The 14,516-nt window shown below is 37.8% G+C and overlaps 1 protein-coding gene across 1 annotated transcript; it reads left to right on the top strand.

The window, feature by feature from the left end:
- Positions 1-120: 120 nt before the first annotated feature.
- On the top strand, positions 121-14,275 carry GCLM (glutamate-cysteine ligase modifier subunit). Its single transcript, XM_039339750.1, has 7 exons — positions 121-648; positions 6,924-6,989; positions 8,589-8,673; positions 9,874-9,930; positions 11,020-11,222; positions 11,305-11,419; positions 12,706-14,275. The coding sequence occupies exons 1-7, from the start codon at positions 523-525 to the stop codon at positions 12,876-12,878; spliced, it is 825 nt and encodes a 274-aa protein (XP_039195684.1). The 5' UTR covers positions 121-522; the 3' UTR covers positions 12,879-14,275.
- The last annotated feature ends 241 nt before the right edge of the window (positions 14,276-14,516 follow it).

The following is a 14,516-nucleotide window of genomic DNA, read 5'->3' as shown; positions in this document are numbered from 1 at the left end:
GTACAGTACGGTACGGGCGGCGGTGGAAGAGGTGGGACGCGTTAATACCTCCGGCGGCAGGCAGAGGGCGCCGCTACTCAACGCTCTTTCCATCTCCCGGAAAGCGGCGGGACCCGCGGCAACCACGGCACATGCTCGGGATGTTCAGGCATGCGCCGATTGCGAGACGTTGGGCTCGGCGGCGCCGCTGCACTTTCTCTTGGGAGGGGTTAAGCCAGGCGTTCAGCGCCGGAGACTCTTCCCGGCAGCGCGCCTCCTCCGCTGCCAGCGCGCTGCTGCCGCTACCGCTACCGCTTCCGCTCCTTGCCCTAGCCGGCCACCTGCCCCTATTGTCCCCAAGCCATGTGATCGGGGAGGGTGACCGAGCACTGTTATTTGCTTAGTCATCGTTCCTCGCCCTCTGAGGAGGCAACTCGAGTGCGGCAATATACTTCTCCACCTTTCCGACCGAACCCGGCGGCACAGCAGCAGCTCCTCCTCGCTGAAAGAGAGAGAGAGAGGCGCGATATCCGGGCGCCGGCAATGGGCACCGAGAGCGGCCGAGCGGCCGCCCTGCTGAGACAAGCGCGCACTCTCAACCTGCAAACCGGCAACCTGCTCAACTGGGGCCGCTTGCGGAAGAAATGCCCGGCCACCCCCAGCGAGGAGGTGAGCGTCAAGAAGAGATGAGTGTGTGTGTGGGGGGGGGGATAGACGGCGATTAAGGGGTCGTCCCGCGATGCCTTTGCCGACGAGACGATGGAGGAGGTGGACGCCGCTTGTGCGGAATGGCATTTGCCTCGTATTTTGATTTTCCTGAGCCTCGGGTGAGTGCGGATGGCTCTATCACGGCAAAGCCAAACCTCGGGTTGTGACCGACTTTACTGCCTATAATAAAGGTGGTTTGGAGTGCCGGAATGTAGTTTAATGTCCATGGAGATCCTTAATCATCCAGGTCATGGTTTGTCCCTTTTTTCAAGAGGCAGCTGAATGAAGGTTTGCTCCTCTCACTGAGGAGCGAGCTAACTCAAGTCTCTTAAGCCTGATCTCGCAAGCCATTCATGTAAAACGTTTTGCCTTGCAATACAGTATTTTTGTTTGGGCCTTCCCTAGCAAAAAGTCAAAATGGAAAGAACTCTGGATTTTTAACTATGACACAGAAAAGTCTTGTAGGGACAAGTGAGGTAGAGTTCAAAGGTAAGGAGCAGCTGCAAAATTGCTATAAAGCTTAAAACGCTAAAAAGCTTGGGATATGAATTATTTTTTAAAAATCAAAATTCATCCTTCAAGAGATGAATAAAATATACTGTATACATTATAACTAATGTATATTTATGTTGACTTGGTTGTGTAATAGATGTATAGAATTTTTCCAAAGGTCTGACTATAGTAACTGTCAAAATAATTGACTTTGAATAGAGTCAACTAAAAGTCTATGGCACCATAAAGATTAACATTTATTAGGGCATAAGTATTTAAAGAAGAGAGTCCACGTTCAAAAAGTGTTGCACTAATTACAAGACTATATACTAGTATGAACATAGACAGAGTGTTTGTGGACAGAAATCATGATAAAAAAAATATAGCAATAGTAGGAATGTAGTAGTAGTAATAAACTTCTTAACAGTTCTCTTCTTTTGCATGGTTGTACAGCTGATTGCATGGGGTGTGATTGGAAATAGTTTATCCCTTAAATAGAAGTATTAATATAAGAGAAAATTAATCTTATTGTATATAATACAGATAGGGAAATTTGGAGAGAGGAGTTGGTCGGACATTACCCCTGAATTGTATCTGAAGAGGGATGAGAGGGAAGAAAGGAGAGGAGAGAGAAAAGAGTAAAGGAGAGGAGAAGTGGGGAGAAAGGGGAGGAGAGTGGTGAAGGAAAGAGGAGAGGAAGAAGAGGGAAGTAGGGAAGAGAAGAAAGGGAGAAAGAAGGTAGAGAAGGAGTGGATACAGTGAAAGGGGAAATGGGCGAGCAACACCAAAAGTCATGTGTATGTATTTATTTCATTTTATTAAAAGTATCTTATGTATGAATGTAAAAAGAATGTATGTTAACATCTGATAAATATCATGGTATATGTATGGGGTAGAGTTTGGAAAAATAAAAAATTATTAAAAAGAAAAAAAAGAAATAGTTTATTGCTGTTCAGGTCTCAAGAGATAGAACTGAACCTCTTGTTAAAACATAGTGGAGTATTCCACATTGCAGCCTCCACTTGAAGCTCTTTTGCTCCAGCATGGCATCCTTAATCTTAATGTTTTCAAAAATTTGAGGTTGAAAATAAATTATTTAAATTTTGCTATACTATTTTTAGAAGAAATACAGAGGCTTAACTTTTGGCACTGCTGCAGGATACCTGGGCAGGAAGAGTTGTAGCATACTGATGGTAGTCGCTATAGGATGGACAGCTTCAGAAGTGCAACTAGCCCATTATTTGCAGTGGGTTGTAAATTGTTGCTCCATGAGGAAACATATAAATTATTCTAATTGAGGCTTGTAGTGCCATTCAGTTGTTTCCTCTTTTTGGTTTGTCCTGTTGTAAGATATACTATACATAGTACTATGCGTATGTGTATAGTATTATATACACATGCACACATATACAACATACTATACCATCTACAAATGATATGTAGAGTGGATTATTTTTTAACTTTAAGAAATGCAAGTTACAACCTGATGAATATTAATTACGGCAGTCTCAGTGTTTGATTGAATTTGTGATATGTTCTGGAAACAAATCAGTATAAATGGCAGTTTTTTATTGTTAGGTGGTGCTTTTGTACAGTGGCAAAATAAGAGTCCACAAAGTCAACACATTCCATAACTGTGAGGTAAAAGTTCTAGTAAAACTTGAGCAGTGCTTCCTGCCCATGGGACAAGACTACAAAGGTGCCTTCAAAGTATTTCTGGTAAAGGGAAACATCTTGGGGAAGAGAAGGCAAAAGAGTATTTTCATCCAAACATGGAAATAGTGGCATGTTATGGAACCTGCAAGGGCCAAATTGTTGATTTTGGAATTTTATATTTTAAGCCAGGAATTTGAACAGGTTGAAAGTTTGATCAGCAGTTATAATGAAAGTGAAAAAGTCTGCCTTAATCTGGCCAAAGATAACTCCTAGTACCAAACCCCATTGACTGCTGAGAGTTATGTTCCAGTAATATTTGGGGAAACACAGTTCCTCTCTTTTCTTTTAAGACCCAGGTTAGATTGTTATACTGAAATAACACCTGCAAAGATAAACTTTTCTATTTTATTTTTCATTTCTAGCTTAATATAAAATGTGAGCAGCTTGAACTGTGTAATAGTTTTGTTGCAGCATGTCTCAACCAAATATATTTGCCTCACCCTGGTTGTAATTGAAGGATGGAATCCTGATATAATTAAAGCAGGAAATCACATTCTAGCCTCAGGTCATATGTGGAAGTATGACTTACTGTGAGATGCTAACATTTGAGACACTTTGGGGTTTTTTTTTTAAATTACCTAAATATGGCAAAAGCTGCAAACAAAATTGGATCAAAGTTACTTGATCAAGTAATTTTAACCTATTCTTCTTTGTAGAATAGCAAGAACTCAGGGGTGTTAGAAGAGTTCCTTGCATGAACTTCCTGCCTCAAGTCCTTTCACAACATTACTATAGGATTAAGCTTAGGACTTTGATTTGGCCATTTCAGAACATTGACTTTCTTCTGCTTTAACTAATTTTAATTTTTGGTTTTATGACTTGTGGGTTTTGGGTCACTATCTTGCTACATGACCCAGTTTCTCCTGAAAGACACCCTAGTACAGTTCAGGATTCATAGTTATGTTAGTGATAGCAAGGCATCCTGGTCCAGAGGCAGTAAACCATGACATTGCCATTGCCATATTTCAAAGATTGGATGAGGTTCTTATGCTGGAATGTAATGTTTACCTTTTGATAGACCTTAACATTTACCTTCAAGCCAAAAAGTTCTATCTTGGCCTTATGTGTTCACAGAACATTTTTCCAATAGTCTTCTGGCTTATCCACGTGGTCTTTTGCCAACTGTGGACAGGCAGCAGTGTTCTTTTTGGAAGGTAGTAGCTTTCTCCATTCAACTCTGCCATACAAACCATTGTTGTTCTTTGGTCATGTGATGGCGGTGTCATGAACACTGACGTTAGCTAATGCAAATGAGGCCTTTCATTTCTTAGACAGCACCTTGTGTTCTTGGAGACATGCCAGAGTATTACACACTTCTAATCTTGACCTGCAATGTGCAGTCTTTGGATAGGTTTCTTTTTTGGGTGTGTTCTTTCAGTTTGTGCAAGCTAGTAATCAATGCTAACTACTTTGTCCAACTCTTGAAAAGCTGAGTGTAATCCTGGAATTGTTTTAACATGTTGAAGCTTCTCAATAAATGGCTGTATGAACAGGAGATTCTCCCAAATTCTGTACTTTTAAAATCACCAGTCGAAGCTGGCAGTATTTTTCCACAACTAGGAGAACTATCCACCAGCACATTGAATTCTGTGGATATTAATGCACATTACTATTTAGAGACTTTGTAAGGCAGTGCAGAACTGCTAGACTGGAGCCACATTGTAAAGTGGTCAGCTGTGTAAGATTGATAGATAAATAAACATAAATACCATTAGAGCAGTGGTTCTCAACCTTTCTAATGCCGTGACCCCATAATACAGTTCCCCATGTTGTGGTGACCCCCAACCACTTATACATCACCGGGTGCCAGGGGCGTGGCCAAAGGAAAGGGGGAAAAAATGGCAGACAGCCCTGTTTGGCGACCCCCGTGAAATGGTTGTTCGACCCCAAATGGGGTCCCGACCCACAGGTTGAGAACCACTGCATTAGAGTCAGCTAAAACAAGGGTGGTCATATGAGATATAACTCAGAAGTACAGAGGTGTTATTTATTATTTATTTATAATATAGTGGAATTTTGGCCCGAAACAACGAAGAGTCACTTTGGAAGGATGGGTAGTATAGAAATGAATAAATAAAATAATAGCCCCCAACCAGCTGTGGCTTTAAGTACTGTTTGTTTGTTTCCAACTAAAGGAATCTACAGAGTCCCAAGTGCTATCAATAAATAATAGACAAATGTGCTGTTTAAAACCATCTTATTGTCAATTTATCAATTTGACGCTTAGAATTTTTATTTTAGCTCGCCAGAGGGAGCAATCTGGGCAGCAGTCAAGAGCTAATAGGAACAATAAATAAAAACAAAAAAAATGCAATACAAAAAAAACCTTATCAAAAAGTGAAAATACAACCCACAGGAGAGGGATGATAAAATGGCCACCAGAACAGTAGAGCCATCTGAGTGGGTCCTTGGATATCGGTGAGCCCCAGGCCTGACAACATAGTCAAGACTTGAGGGCTTTGGGGAATACTATAAGGGAGCTAGTCTCACTTTGGAGGGAAGAAAGTCCCAAAGGGCGGGGCACCACAGCAGAGAAGGCAGGTCTTCTGGGACCCATCAAATGAAGGCCCTGGCCAATGGTACCTAGATCCTACCTTCTCTGCCAGATCAAGTGGGGCAGGCTGGTATAACCAGGGAATCCTATTGTATGCCATGAAGGATTTTAAAAGTTAAAATCAGCATCTTGAATTGGACTCAGAAACAAACTGGCAACCAGTGCAGCTCGCATTGGATGTATTTATAGCACCTGTGAACTGTTCTTTTACAACAAATAATTAGTAGCGAGATAAGGTGACAGGTCTCTCTCTCTTTTAAAAAGAGATGTCAAAAATCATTTTGGCCTGTATCAGCTGAGAAGAGAATTAATAGATTTACCTATAATAAATAAACTTCAACTTGTCTTCAGATACTCAGCAGTTTGGGAGGGGGAGAGTTAGTTTGGTGGGATATAAAAAGATAAACTATGGCTAATGAAGCTAAGGTATTTCTTATATTTTTAAGCAGGAATGCATAATTAATGGTTGAGACAGACATTGTGGTTAACCATGATTTACATGGTCAAACTTGGCCCTTTTATGACTTGTGAACTTCAACTCCCAGAATTCTTCAGCCAGCATGCCTGGCTGAGGAATTCTGGGAGTTGAAGTCCACAAGTCATAAAAGGGCCAAGTTTGAAGACCCCCGATTTACATAATGAAGCTTCTGCTTCTACAGTTTCTCCAGTGTGACAGTGAGGAAGAGATCAAATAATTTCAGTTCCCTAGTTGTTTGCCTTTTGATAATTTGGGTGTTTTTATTTTCTGTGTACCAAAACTTCTGAGCTTGATAGAGACTTTAGAAATGTAAGAAGAGTGGTAATGGATCAAGCTGATGGGCAGTTTAGTCTAGTATTCTGTGACACCCATAACTGACCAGATGTGTTCAGGAAGTTCACAAGGAAGGACTTAACATTGATAATACTTCCTGGGGATAAAAATGGAAGAGGGCTATAGAAAGCAGTATGTTATCTTTGATTCAGAACATAGTTCCCCAAATGGACAGTTTATTTGCTTCCTTTACTAAAGTCTTCAGTCAACTTCAGCCTCTTGTAATTTCATTGGTGTATTCATGCCATTTTCTTGGCAACAGTACCTAAGTGGATTGCCATTAGCTTTCTCAAGAGTAGATACCTTTGGTAAACCCAGAGCCCTGGTATTCCCAAGTGATTTCCCATCAAGTACTACCGTAAGCAATTACCATACCTGTTTTATGATTAGTCACTTTGCTAAGTGCTGCCCCCATTTGGCATTAAAAAGAGTACATACACTTCATTAATAAAGCCTATGAATAACAGTTTAGAAGTGTACCATCTACTGTTTGTTCTCATGTTTGTTGTGCTATGTAAGCTATGACATCCATAACTGATATATATATAGGGGCAGAAGGAATAGATGAATACTGGAAAGTTATTTTTACACTGTTTTTTGTTTAATTTATTTCTTATGTTGAATAACAGAAACCAAATGTTAATACCGGAATGTTCTTTGCAGCTGCGGGATTGCATTCAGAAAACCTTAAATGAATGGAATTCGAAAATCAGCTCTGATCTGATGCAAGTAAGCAATCTTTTCATATTTCTTTAATCATTACCATCAGTCTTCATTATAAGCACTAACCAGCACGAAGCAAATTACAAAGCAAATAAAGATCTTTAGGCCAAACAGGTAAGATTAAATTAAATAAAAGAGTAACTGAAAAGAATATTAGGGACAGAAAATGTTAAGACTAGCAAGTCACAATAATATAAAAATGAAATCTAAAAATTAATATAAGAGCCACTAAATAAAACAATAAAATCATCTGAAAAAAGATTTAGGAATTGTTGACCTAGAAATAAGCTTCCTACAAACTTAGCAGAAAGATTGTTACTAATAACATAAGAACAAAATAAATTACCAAAAAAATCATTATTTAAATAAATAATATTTCACTCACTGGGAATAGTTTTTTTTTTAAAAAAAACTGCTTGTGGTGTAACATAAATCAGTTTTGAATTGTTATCAGTTCTAGTCAATTGAGATTTACATGATAAAATGTAAACAGAAAGTACCTCATTAAGAATCATGCATGAAAGTAGGTCTGTCTTTACCTATCAGCAGTGTGTACCCTGAAATAAAAATAAAACAAGAAATATCAGGTGTATGCTGATCAGGTTGTTTCAGAATTGTTTCAGTATGCTTTTTGCATCTATCTTCGAATCATTGAAGATACAATAAGAACATCAAACCTGTGTGGAGCAGGGACTGGCAGTGTTTCATATTTATAACACTATTGTGCAGTCTGGATATTTTTTTCCTTGTATCTAAACAGGCCAAAGGTTAAATCTTAATAGATTTCTGGCAGTTTTACAAATAATACTAAAGAAGCTGCAAAATTATCAAAATCTGATGAGGTTTGATAACTTTGGAAAATTACAATTTTAGTTAATGGGGAGGTTATAGATTATTTGCAGTATCCATATGTGCAGGTTAGATTCTTTAGTTCCTGTGGGCTCTGTTTGCCAGACTGTTGGTATCCCACCCCATCCTCATTTTAAAAAAAGCAAACTTGTGAAATGGATTTTAGGGATGTTCAAATTCTCTTTGTGTTCGTTAAAAAAAATAGCAACACAGATCTGTAAAAAGTACTTTGAAGCTGAATTATTGGAAAAGGAGATTGCTGCCCATTTACAGTACTGTAAGCCTATCTTCGGAATTGAGAATGAATATACAACCTGTAAATGATATGCACGTCACTGTCTTGCTCTTCCTGGCTAATAATGCCAGTTTCACGTAAGAGCATGAACAAATTGGAGGTTATTCCCTCTGGAGCAGGGGGATAACCTTAGACTAGCGGTGTCAAACTCGCGACGTCACATGACATCACGCAACGTATCGGGACAAGTTTTGTCATTGCCGGCAATGGGGTGGACGCAGCTTCCGCGCAATGCATCCAGCCCGCGGGCCAGCAGTTTGACACCCCTGCCTTAGACCAAGGGGAGTCATAACTTTTATCTTGATAGCCACTTTGTTTTTTAAAAACTGAACATTTATTTTAAAGTGTCATTATGCATTTTGCAGCTGACAGTGTATTGGAAATGCTTAGCTGCCCCAAGAAGAAAGCTGCTCATGATTATTTATTTCAAGATACAGATTATATTTAAATGTTTATTTCAGGAAATTCCTGACATTATTGACTGTACTCTTCCACAAGCCGTAGAAAAGATTAATTCTGAAGAAAGAGAAGAATTGAAAGTTTCAGGTAAAAATCAGTTTTGTGCTTTAGGTTGCAAAACTATGAATAATTTTTACTTCCTTTACTTATTAGCTTTACTTTTAAGCTCCTTGGTTACACAGCATCGAAAAGTGAGATTGAAATGGAGGTTCATTTGGTGAATAGGAATTCTATTTAATCTTCTTCTTCTTCTTGTGCCATATCCGTTATCGGACATTGGCGATCATGTTGGCGATCCTATTTTTATCAGCAGCCGCACGAAAAAGTGCTGCTGAGTTTTGTCCAAACCAGTCCCTTAAATTTTGAAGCCACGATGTTCTTCTGCCTGGACCTCGTTTGCCTTCAATCTTTCCCTGGAGGATTAAATGGAGTATGCCATATTTTTCTGGGTGTCGCATCGCCTGTCCGAAATATTATAATTTTCGTTTTTTAATTGTTTTGATGATTTCCCTTGGCTTTCCCAGGCGGCTTATCACCTCCTCATTTCTGATCTTGTCAACCCAGCTTATACATAACAGCTGCCTGTAACTCCACATTTCAATATATTTCAATATATTTCTATTTAATATAGTTATGTCTAATAAAACCAGTTGCATTTCTGTACAACATTAAATCAAAGCTTAGGGTTGTAAGATGATCCTGTGCAAGTCATCACAACTGAAAATTATTCAGCCATCCAGAGTCCTTTTGTGAAGGAGATGGGCAATTTCAAAATTTGATAAAATAAATAAATTTTGATAGGTCCTATTAATAGGCTGAAAATAATATAAAAAGTAGGGAAAAAAACAGACAATATGCAAAGGAAACTAAAATCAGGAATAGATGTAGAATGGAGGACTTCCAGGTGAAAACTATATGGAAAAAGGATCTTGGAATCTAATGAATCAAAAGCTGAATACTTGAAACAATGGTCAAAAAGACAAATGCAATTCTAGTTCTGAGCCACACACTTTAAGAAGAAGAAGAAACTAGAACAGGTACAAAGAATGTTAGAAAAAATAATTAATGGTAAGTGCAATTTGACAGCGGAACCAAATATCTTTGGAGGTGGTGGGATTCAAATTTTTTCCCTACCATTCACCAAAGATGCTTTTTTGTTTTATAAAAATTGTGATATGCCACTGAAAAATATCCCTCAATGTATCCTGAGCTTTTATGTTTAGCCAGAAAAGCATGCTCTTGCATTTTGCCTGCCTTCCTTGTTAACGATTGCCTTTTCATTTTCAGCAAAGCTCTTTATCACGAGATCAAACTCCTCATCAATCAGAGAAGCAGTCAATATGAGTAAGTTCAAAATATAAATTTGAGTGACTGCCCAGTTATATTTTGTACATTTTTAAAAAAGCCCGACACTTTTGTAACTAAAACAGCTGTCAGATTTATCTCAAGGTTTTGGTTTTTTAAAAAGACTTTCATGTCCTTTCATCTTTGTCCTTGAACTACAGCTGGCAAAAAACAAAGATTGTCCTTTTCTTCTAGAGAAATAAATGCAAGCTTCTGTCACGAAAGGAAACAGAGACTTTGTAAACTTGAGTGCTCTTGCAAAGCAAGTTAGAAGTCTCCTATGCCCCTTGACAATAATTAGGCATTTATTTTTCTTATAGCATGCTGAAAATTATTTTGGGCTACTGAGAAAAAAAAGCATGGATGTAGAAAGGGGAAAAGTATATAAAGATAGGGAAGGTACTAGGTGACATGTTAACTTTTCAGTTAACTTTTACAGTAACTTTTTATTTTACAGCTGAATTTCAAAGCCTATTTATGAACTCTAGGGTTTTTTTTTCCCTACCCTTCAGTATATTTCTCTCCTCTTTTCATGGATACTTCATTGTAAGTTAAAATAATTTTGCTGATCTTTACGGTTCTAAAGATCTATAGATTCACAGGCCTGCTCTATGTCGGCATCTGCAATCTAAAACACTTTACCATGCATTTTATGACATACTTGTTACAACTGTCAAAATGTTGTACCTGTATGAATATGCCAAAGGAATGCGCAAATATTGATTTGTGAGTGAATTATACTTGAACTCCAGATCATTTTGCTTGCCTTCCAGACCATACTGAACTCTCAGAGGATGATATGAATGGAACATTCTAGAATTTTATAGACTGATCCATTTCTGAATTGTTAATTCTGTTAGATACTTGTATCTTTTGATTTTGTTTTTATGTCTCTCATCTTTTTTTAAGCAAATTTCATTATATGTTTTAATTTATAGCTATTTTTATGTTTTACATTTTCTAGATGCATTGCATAGAATGTGCTATAAAATAAATAAATTGTAAATGAATTACAAATAAGTTGTTCCTGCTTTTTAAAAGTCTGTAAAAATTCTTCCTTGTCTACTTTTTTTTGTTGTTTATTTTTAGCATGTTCAGCTCTTGGTGTGGAACAGTTAGATTCTGTGATCATTTCTCCCCCTCCAATGGAAGATGGAATTAATTTTTCTTTAGAATATTTACAACCTTACTGGGCAGAGCTTGAAAACTTAGTCCAGAACAAAAAGATTGTTGCCATAGGGACTTCTGATCTAGATAAAACGTTGCTAGAACAGCTCTTCAGGTGGGCACAGGTAAGAAAGAAGTTGCTCATTATGAATTCAATTCCATTAAGACACAAACTTTATTACACATTGAATGTTTCATTTGTTTTAGGTGAAACCAAGTAGTAACCAAGTGAATCTTGCTTCTTGTTGCGTAATGCCACCAGATCTGACTTTATTTGCAAAAGAATTTGATATTCAGCTGTTAACTCATAATGACCCAAAAGGTAATGTCACCTTAAGAATCTCAGGATTACCTTGTTAGAATAAATAAGAACAATTCTGTTAATGAGCCTGAAGACTTTCTAAAGCTGTTCTGACTGTGGGTTGGTGGGATGAAAACGACCCCCGGAAAATGTTTGAAAAACTCTGTTTCCATTACATTGGGAGGAATAGTGGCAAAATATCAATACATTAGATTAAACGTAATATATTACACAAGATGGTATTTATTATGCATAGTGTAGAAGTGGATTTTAGTGTTGAAAAGCTCCAGCAATGCCTTCCCTGATCTGGTTATTTTGAGTTACAGAATTCCAATCTCAGAAGTCTCAGATGAAGCTGTAGCATCTTGAAAATATCAGCTCTGCAATCAAAAATTCTGCCCCAATTTGGGGGTGGTGGAAATGATATTAATTTTAAACACTTAAAATATAAATAGCCCTTGACAATAGACCCCAACATTTCTGTTGCTAAGTGAAACAGTTATTAAGTGAGCTTTGTCCCATTTTATGACCTTTTTTGCCAATGTTGTTAAGTGAATCACCGCAATTGTTGAATTGGTAACATGGTTATTAAGCGAATCTGGCTTCCCCATTAACTTTGCTTGTCAAAAGATCACAACAGGTGATCACATAACCATCATTAATATAAGCAAATTGCCAAGCACCTGAATTTTGATTTTGTGATTGTGGGGATGCTTCAGTGTTTGTAAGTGTGAAAGTCACTTTGAATGGTCACCAAACAAAAGGTTGTAAGTCAAGGACTACCTGTAATAGGCTACCTCAGTGATGGCAAACCTTTTAGAGACCGAGTACCCAAAAACTGGCCCCGCCCCTGCTCCACCCCCTGTCCCACCCCCACCCTGCCTGCCCGCAGGGCCACTCAGCACCTCCAGGGCCTGCTCATCACCCAGCAGCACCATGGCAGCCACGCCCTCTGCCCATGCCCTGCAGCATCAATTGTGCGCGATGGGGTGTGAGGGCAGAATCTTGTCTACGCTGCCTGGCTGCCATGTCCTTGACTGAACTGCTCTGCGTGGGCCACACTCGGGGGTGACCCTTCTCCAGGAGGGCTGCTGGTGAGGAGGGTGTCATGGGGGGAGGCAAGGCTGGGGCAACGGCACGTGTGCCCACAGAGAGGGCTCCGAGTGCCGCCTCTGGCACCCGTGCCATAGGTTCGCCACCACTGGGCTACCTAATGTTTTATGAAGGGGGATATACATTTGTTTTACTGAGTAATACTGGTAGCGCATATATTAAAATACTGTTCTTATGATCTGTTCAACTTTTAGAATTGCTTTGTGAAACAGATTTCCGAGAAGCTCTTCAGGAAAGCCTCCCAGATTGCCAGGGGCACGAATGGATTCCCCTCTGGCTTCTGCGGTATTCAGTCATCGTTAAAAGCAGAGGAATTATCAAATCCAAGGGCTACATCTTGCAAGCTAAAAGGATCCCATCTTCTTAAGACTGATCTTGACAACTAGCTACTTCGGAGAGACCCTTTCCCTACTACATATTGAACCTAGTAGTAGTTTTTTTAATTGGCAGGTTATCATAAAACCCAGATTACATAGCGGGATGGTACTCTTGAGCCCGTTCTTTCAATTTCATTTACTTTCACATACTATATGGTGATCTGTGTTGAGAACAATTGGCTCACATGTACAATATTGTGTTTCATTAAAATTTACTAATTTAGAGATATTGTATGTAATCTTTGGAATATTTTAATGATTAAATTTAAAATCTAGCTAGCTATATTTTGATTGAAATATTTTTATTTGTAAGGCATAACTGACTTGGTACACTTTATGGCTGCTGAGCTGATAAGAGGACTAAATAAACCACATTTTGGTGGAATAAGCAGATGATTTCACCAGTGGTAAAAAATATGTAAAATATTTAATAGAGTCATGAATTTATATTCAGTTCACTATGCCTCAAACATTTTACCAGAATTTAACTAGCCATGCACAATTTTTTATTATGTTTGTTATATTTTTCTCTTGGCATATGTTCAGGATTTTTTTTTTTTAAACTCAGAATTATATGGCTCCAGTGAAGAGTAGAATTAACTTTTTAAAAATTTGTTTTGCTGAAGTTAAAACATACTTAACATTTTGAAAGTCATAAAAAGATGTATATATAAATTTCAGCATTGCACTGAGTGTAGCTTCTCAGACATTTTTAGGAATTCTTAAAAATAACCTGAGGTGCAGTTAAGTTACTTTGAAGTTTATGGGTTCTTCAAAAGAAATTGATTCAATGCTCTTAAGCACTTAATTTAATTTAAAAATGCTGCAGTTAAATAATAATTTAGATTAAAGAGGTTTGCTTATTGAGACTTCAGTAGTTTAACAATGTACATTTTGCCATTTTAATGTGTATTTCTCTGTTATTAATGCACATATGAAAGTTATGTAAGAGATGCAAACTTTACCTGGATTTTAAGTTTTTAATTTATAAATGAAAATAACGTCATAGGTAGCTTTACTAAATGTTTTATAATGTTCTTCACACCATATTCACGTACTTGGATACATTCCAATAGGGAAACCTCTTATACTTTATATTAAAATAATTTTGCATAAGATGGTCTAGCAGGTGGCGGTGTTTGGATTCCATATTATATTAAGCATGAAAAAACGTTCTTAATTCAAATTTCAGCTTTTACCTGGAATTAGATTCCATTGAGCTCATTGGGGTGTTAGTGATAATACAGTGAGGCCATGTGTCAGGTTAGTTGGGAGGAGTCCTTAAAAATTGAATACATCAACTTAAATAAAATTTATTTGACAACATTTTGAAGTAAATTTTGATGTGCTACTTTAAATAAATATACAGATTAAAATAGTTATTGAATATATAAAATATTGTTTTTGTAAAATTTGGGTTGGAATATAAAGTGCATTGAACTGTAGAAAGCCGCTGTTTTCTGTAGTTTGTCAGATTTTAAATTTCTGTAATGAATGAATGTTTTAGTTTGCAGTTATGGATGAAAAGAAATCTTGATCCAAAAAATTGCAGATAACTCTTTGAATCTTAATAAATTTGGGGGGAAAGTTGGGGAGATTTTTTTATCTAGTTCTCCACTAGTCTTCCA

This window comes from Crotalus tigris, unplaced genomic scaffold (genome assembly GCF_016545835.1).
Source record: "Crotalus tigris isolate CLP2741 ecotype Arizona unplaced genomic scaffold, ASM1654583v1 scf7180000017739.2905288, whole genome shotgun sequence".
Taxonomy (NCBI): domain Eukaryota; kingdom Metazoa; phylum Chordata; class Lepidosauria; order Squamata; family Viperidae; genus Crotalus; species Crotalus tigris.
This window is presented reverse-complemented; position numbering and strand designations above follow the sequence as displayed.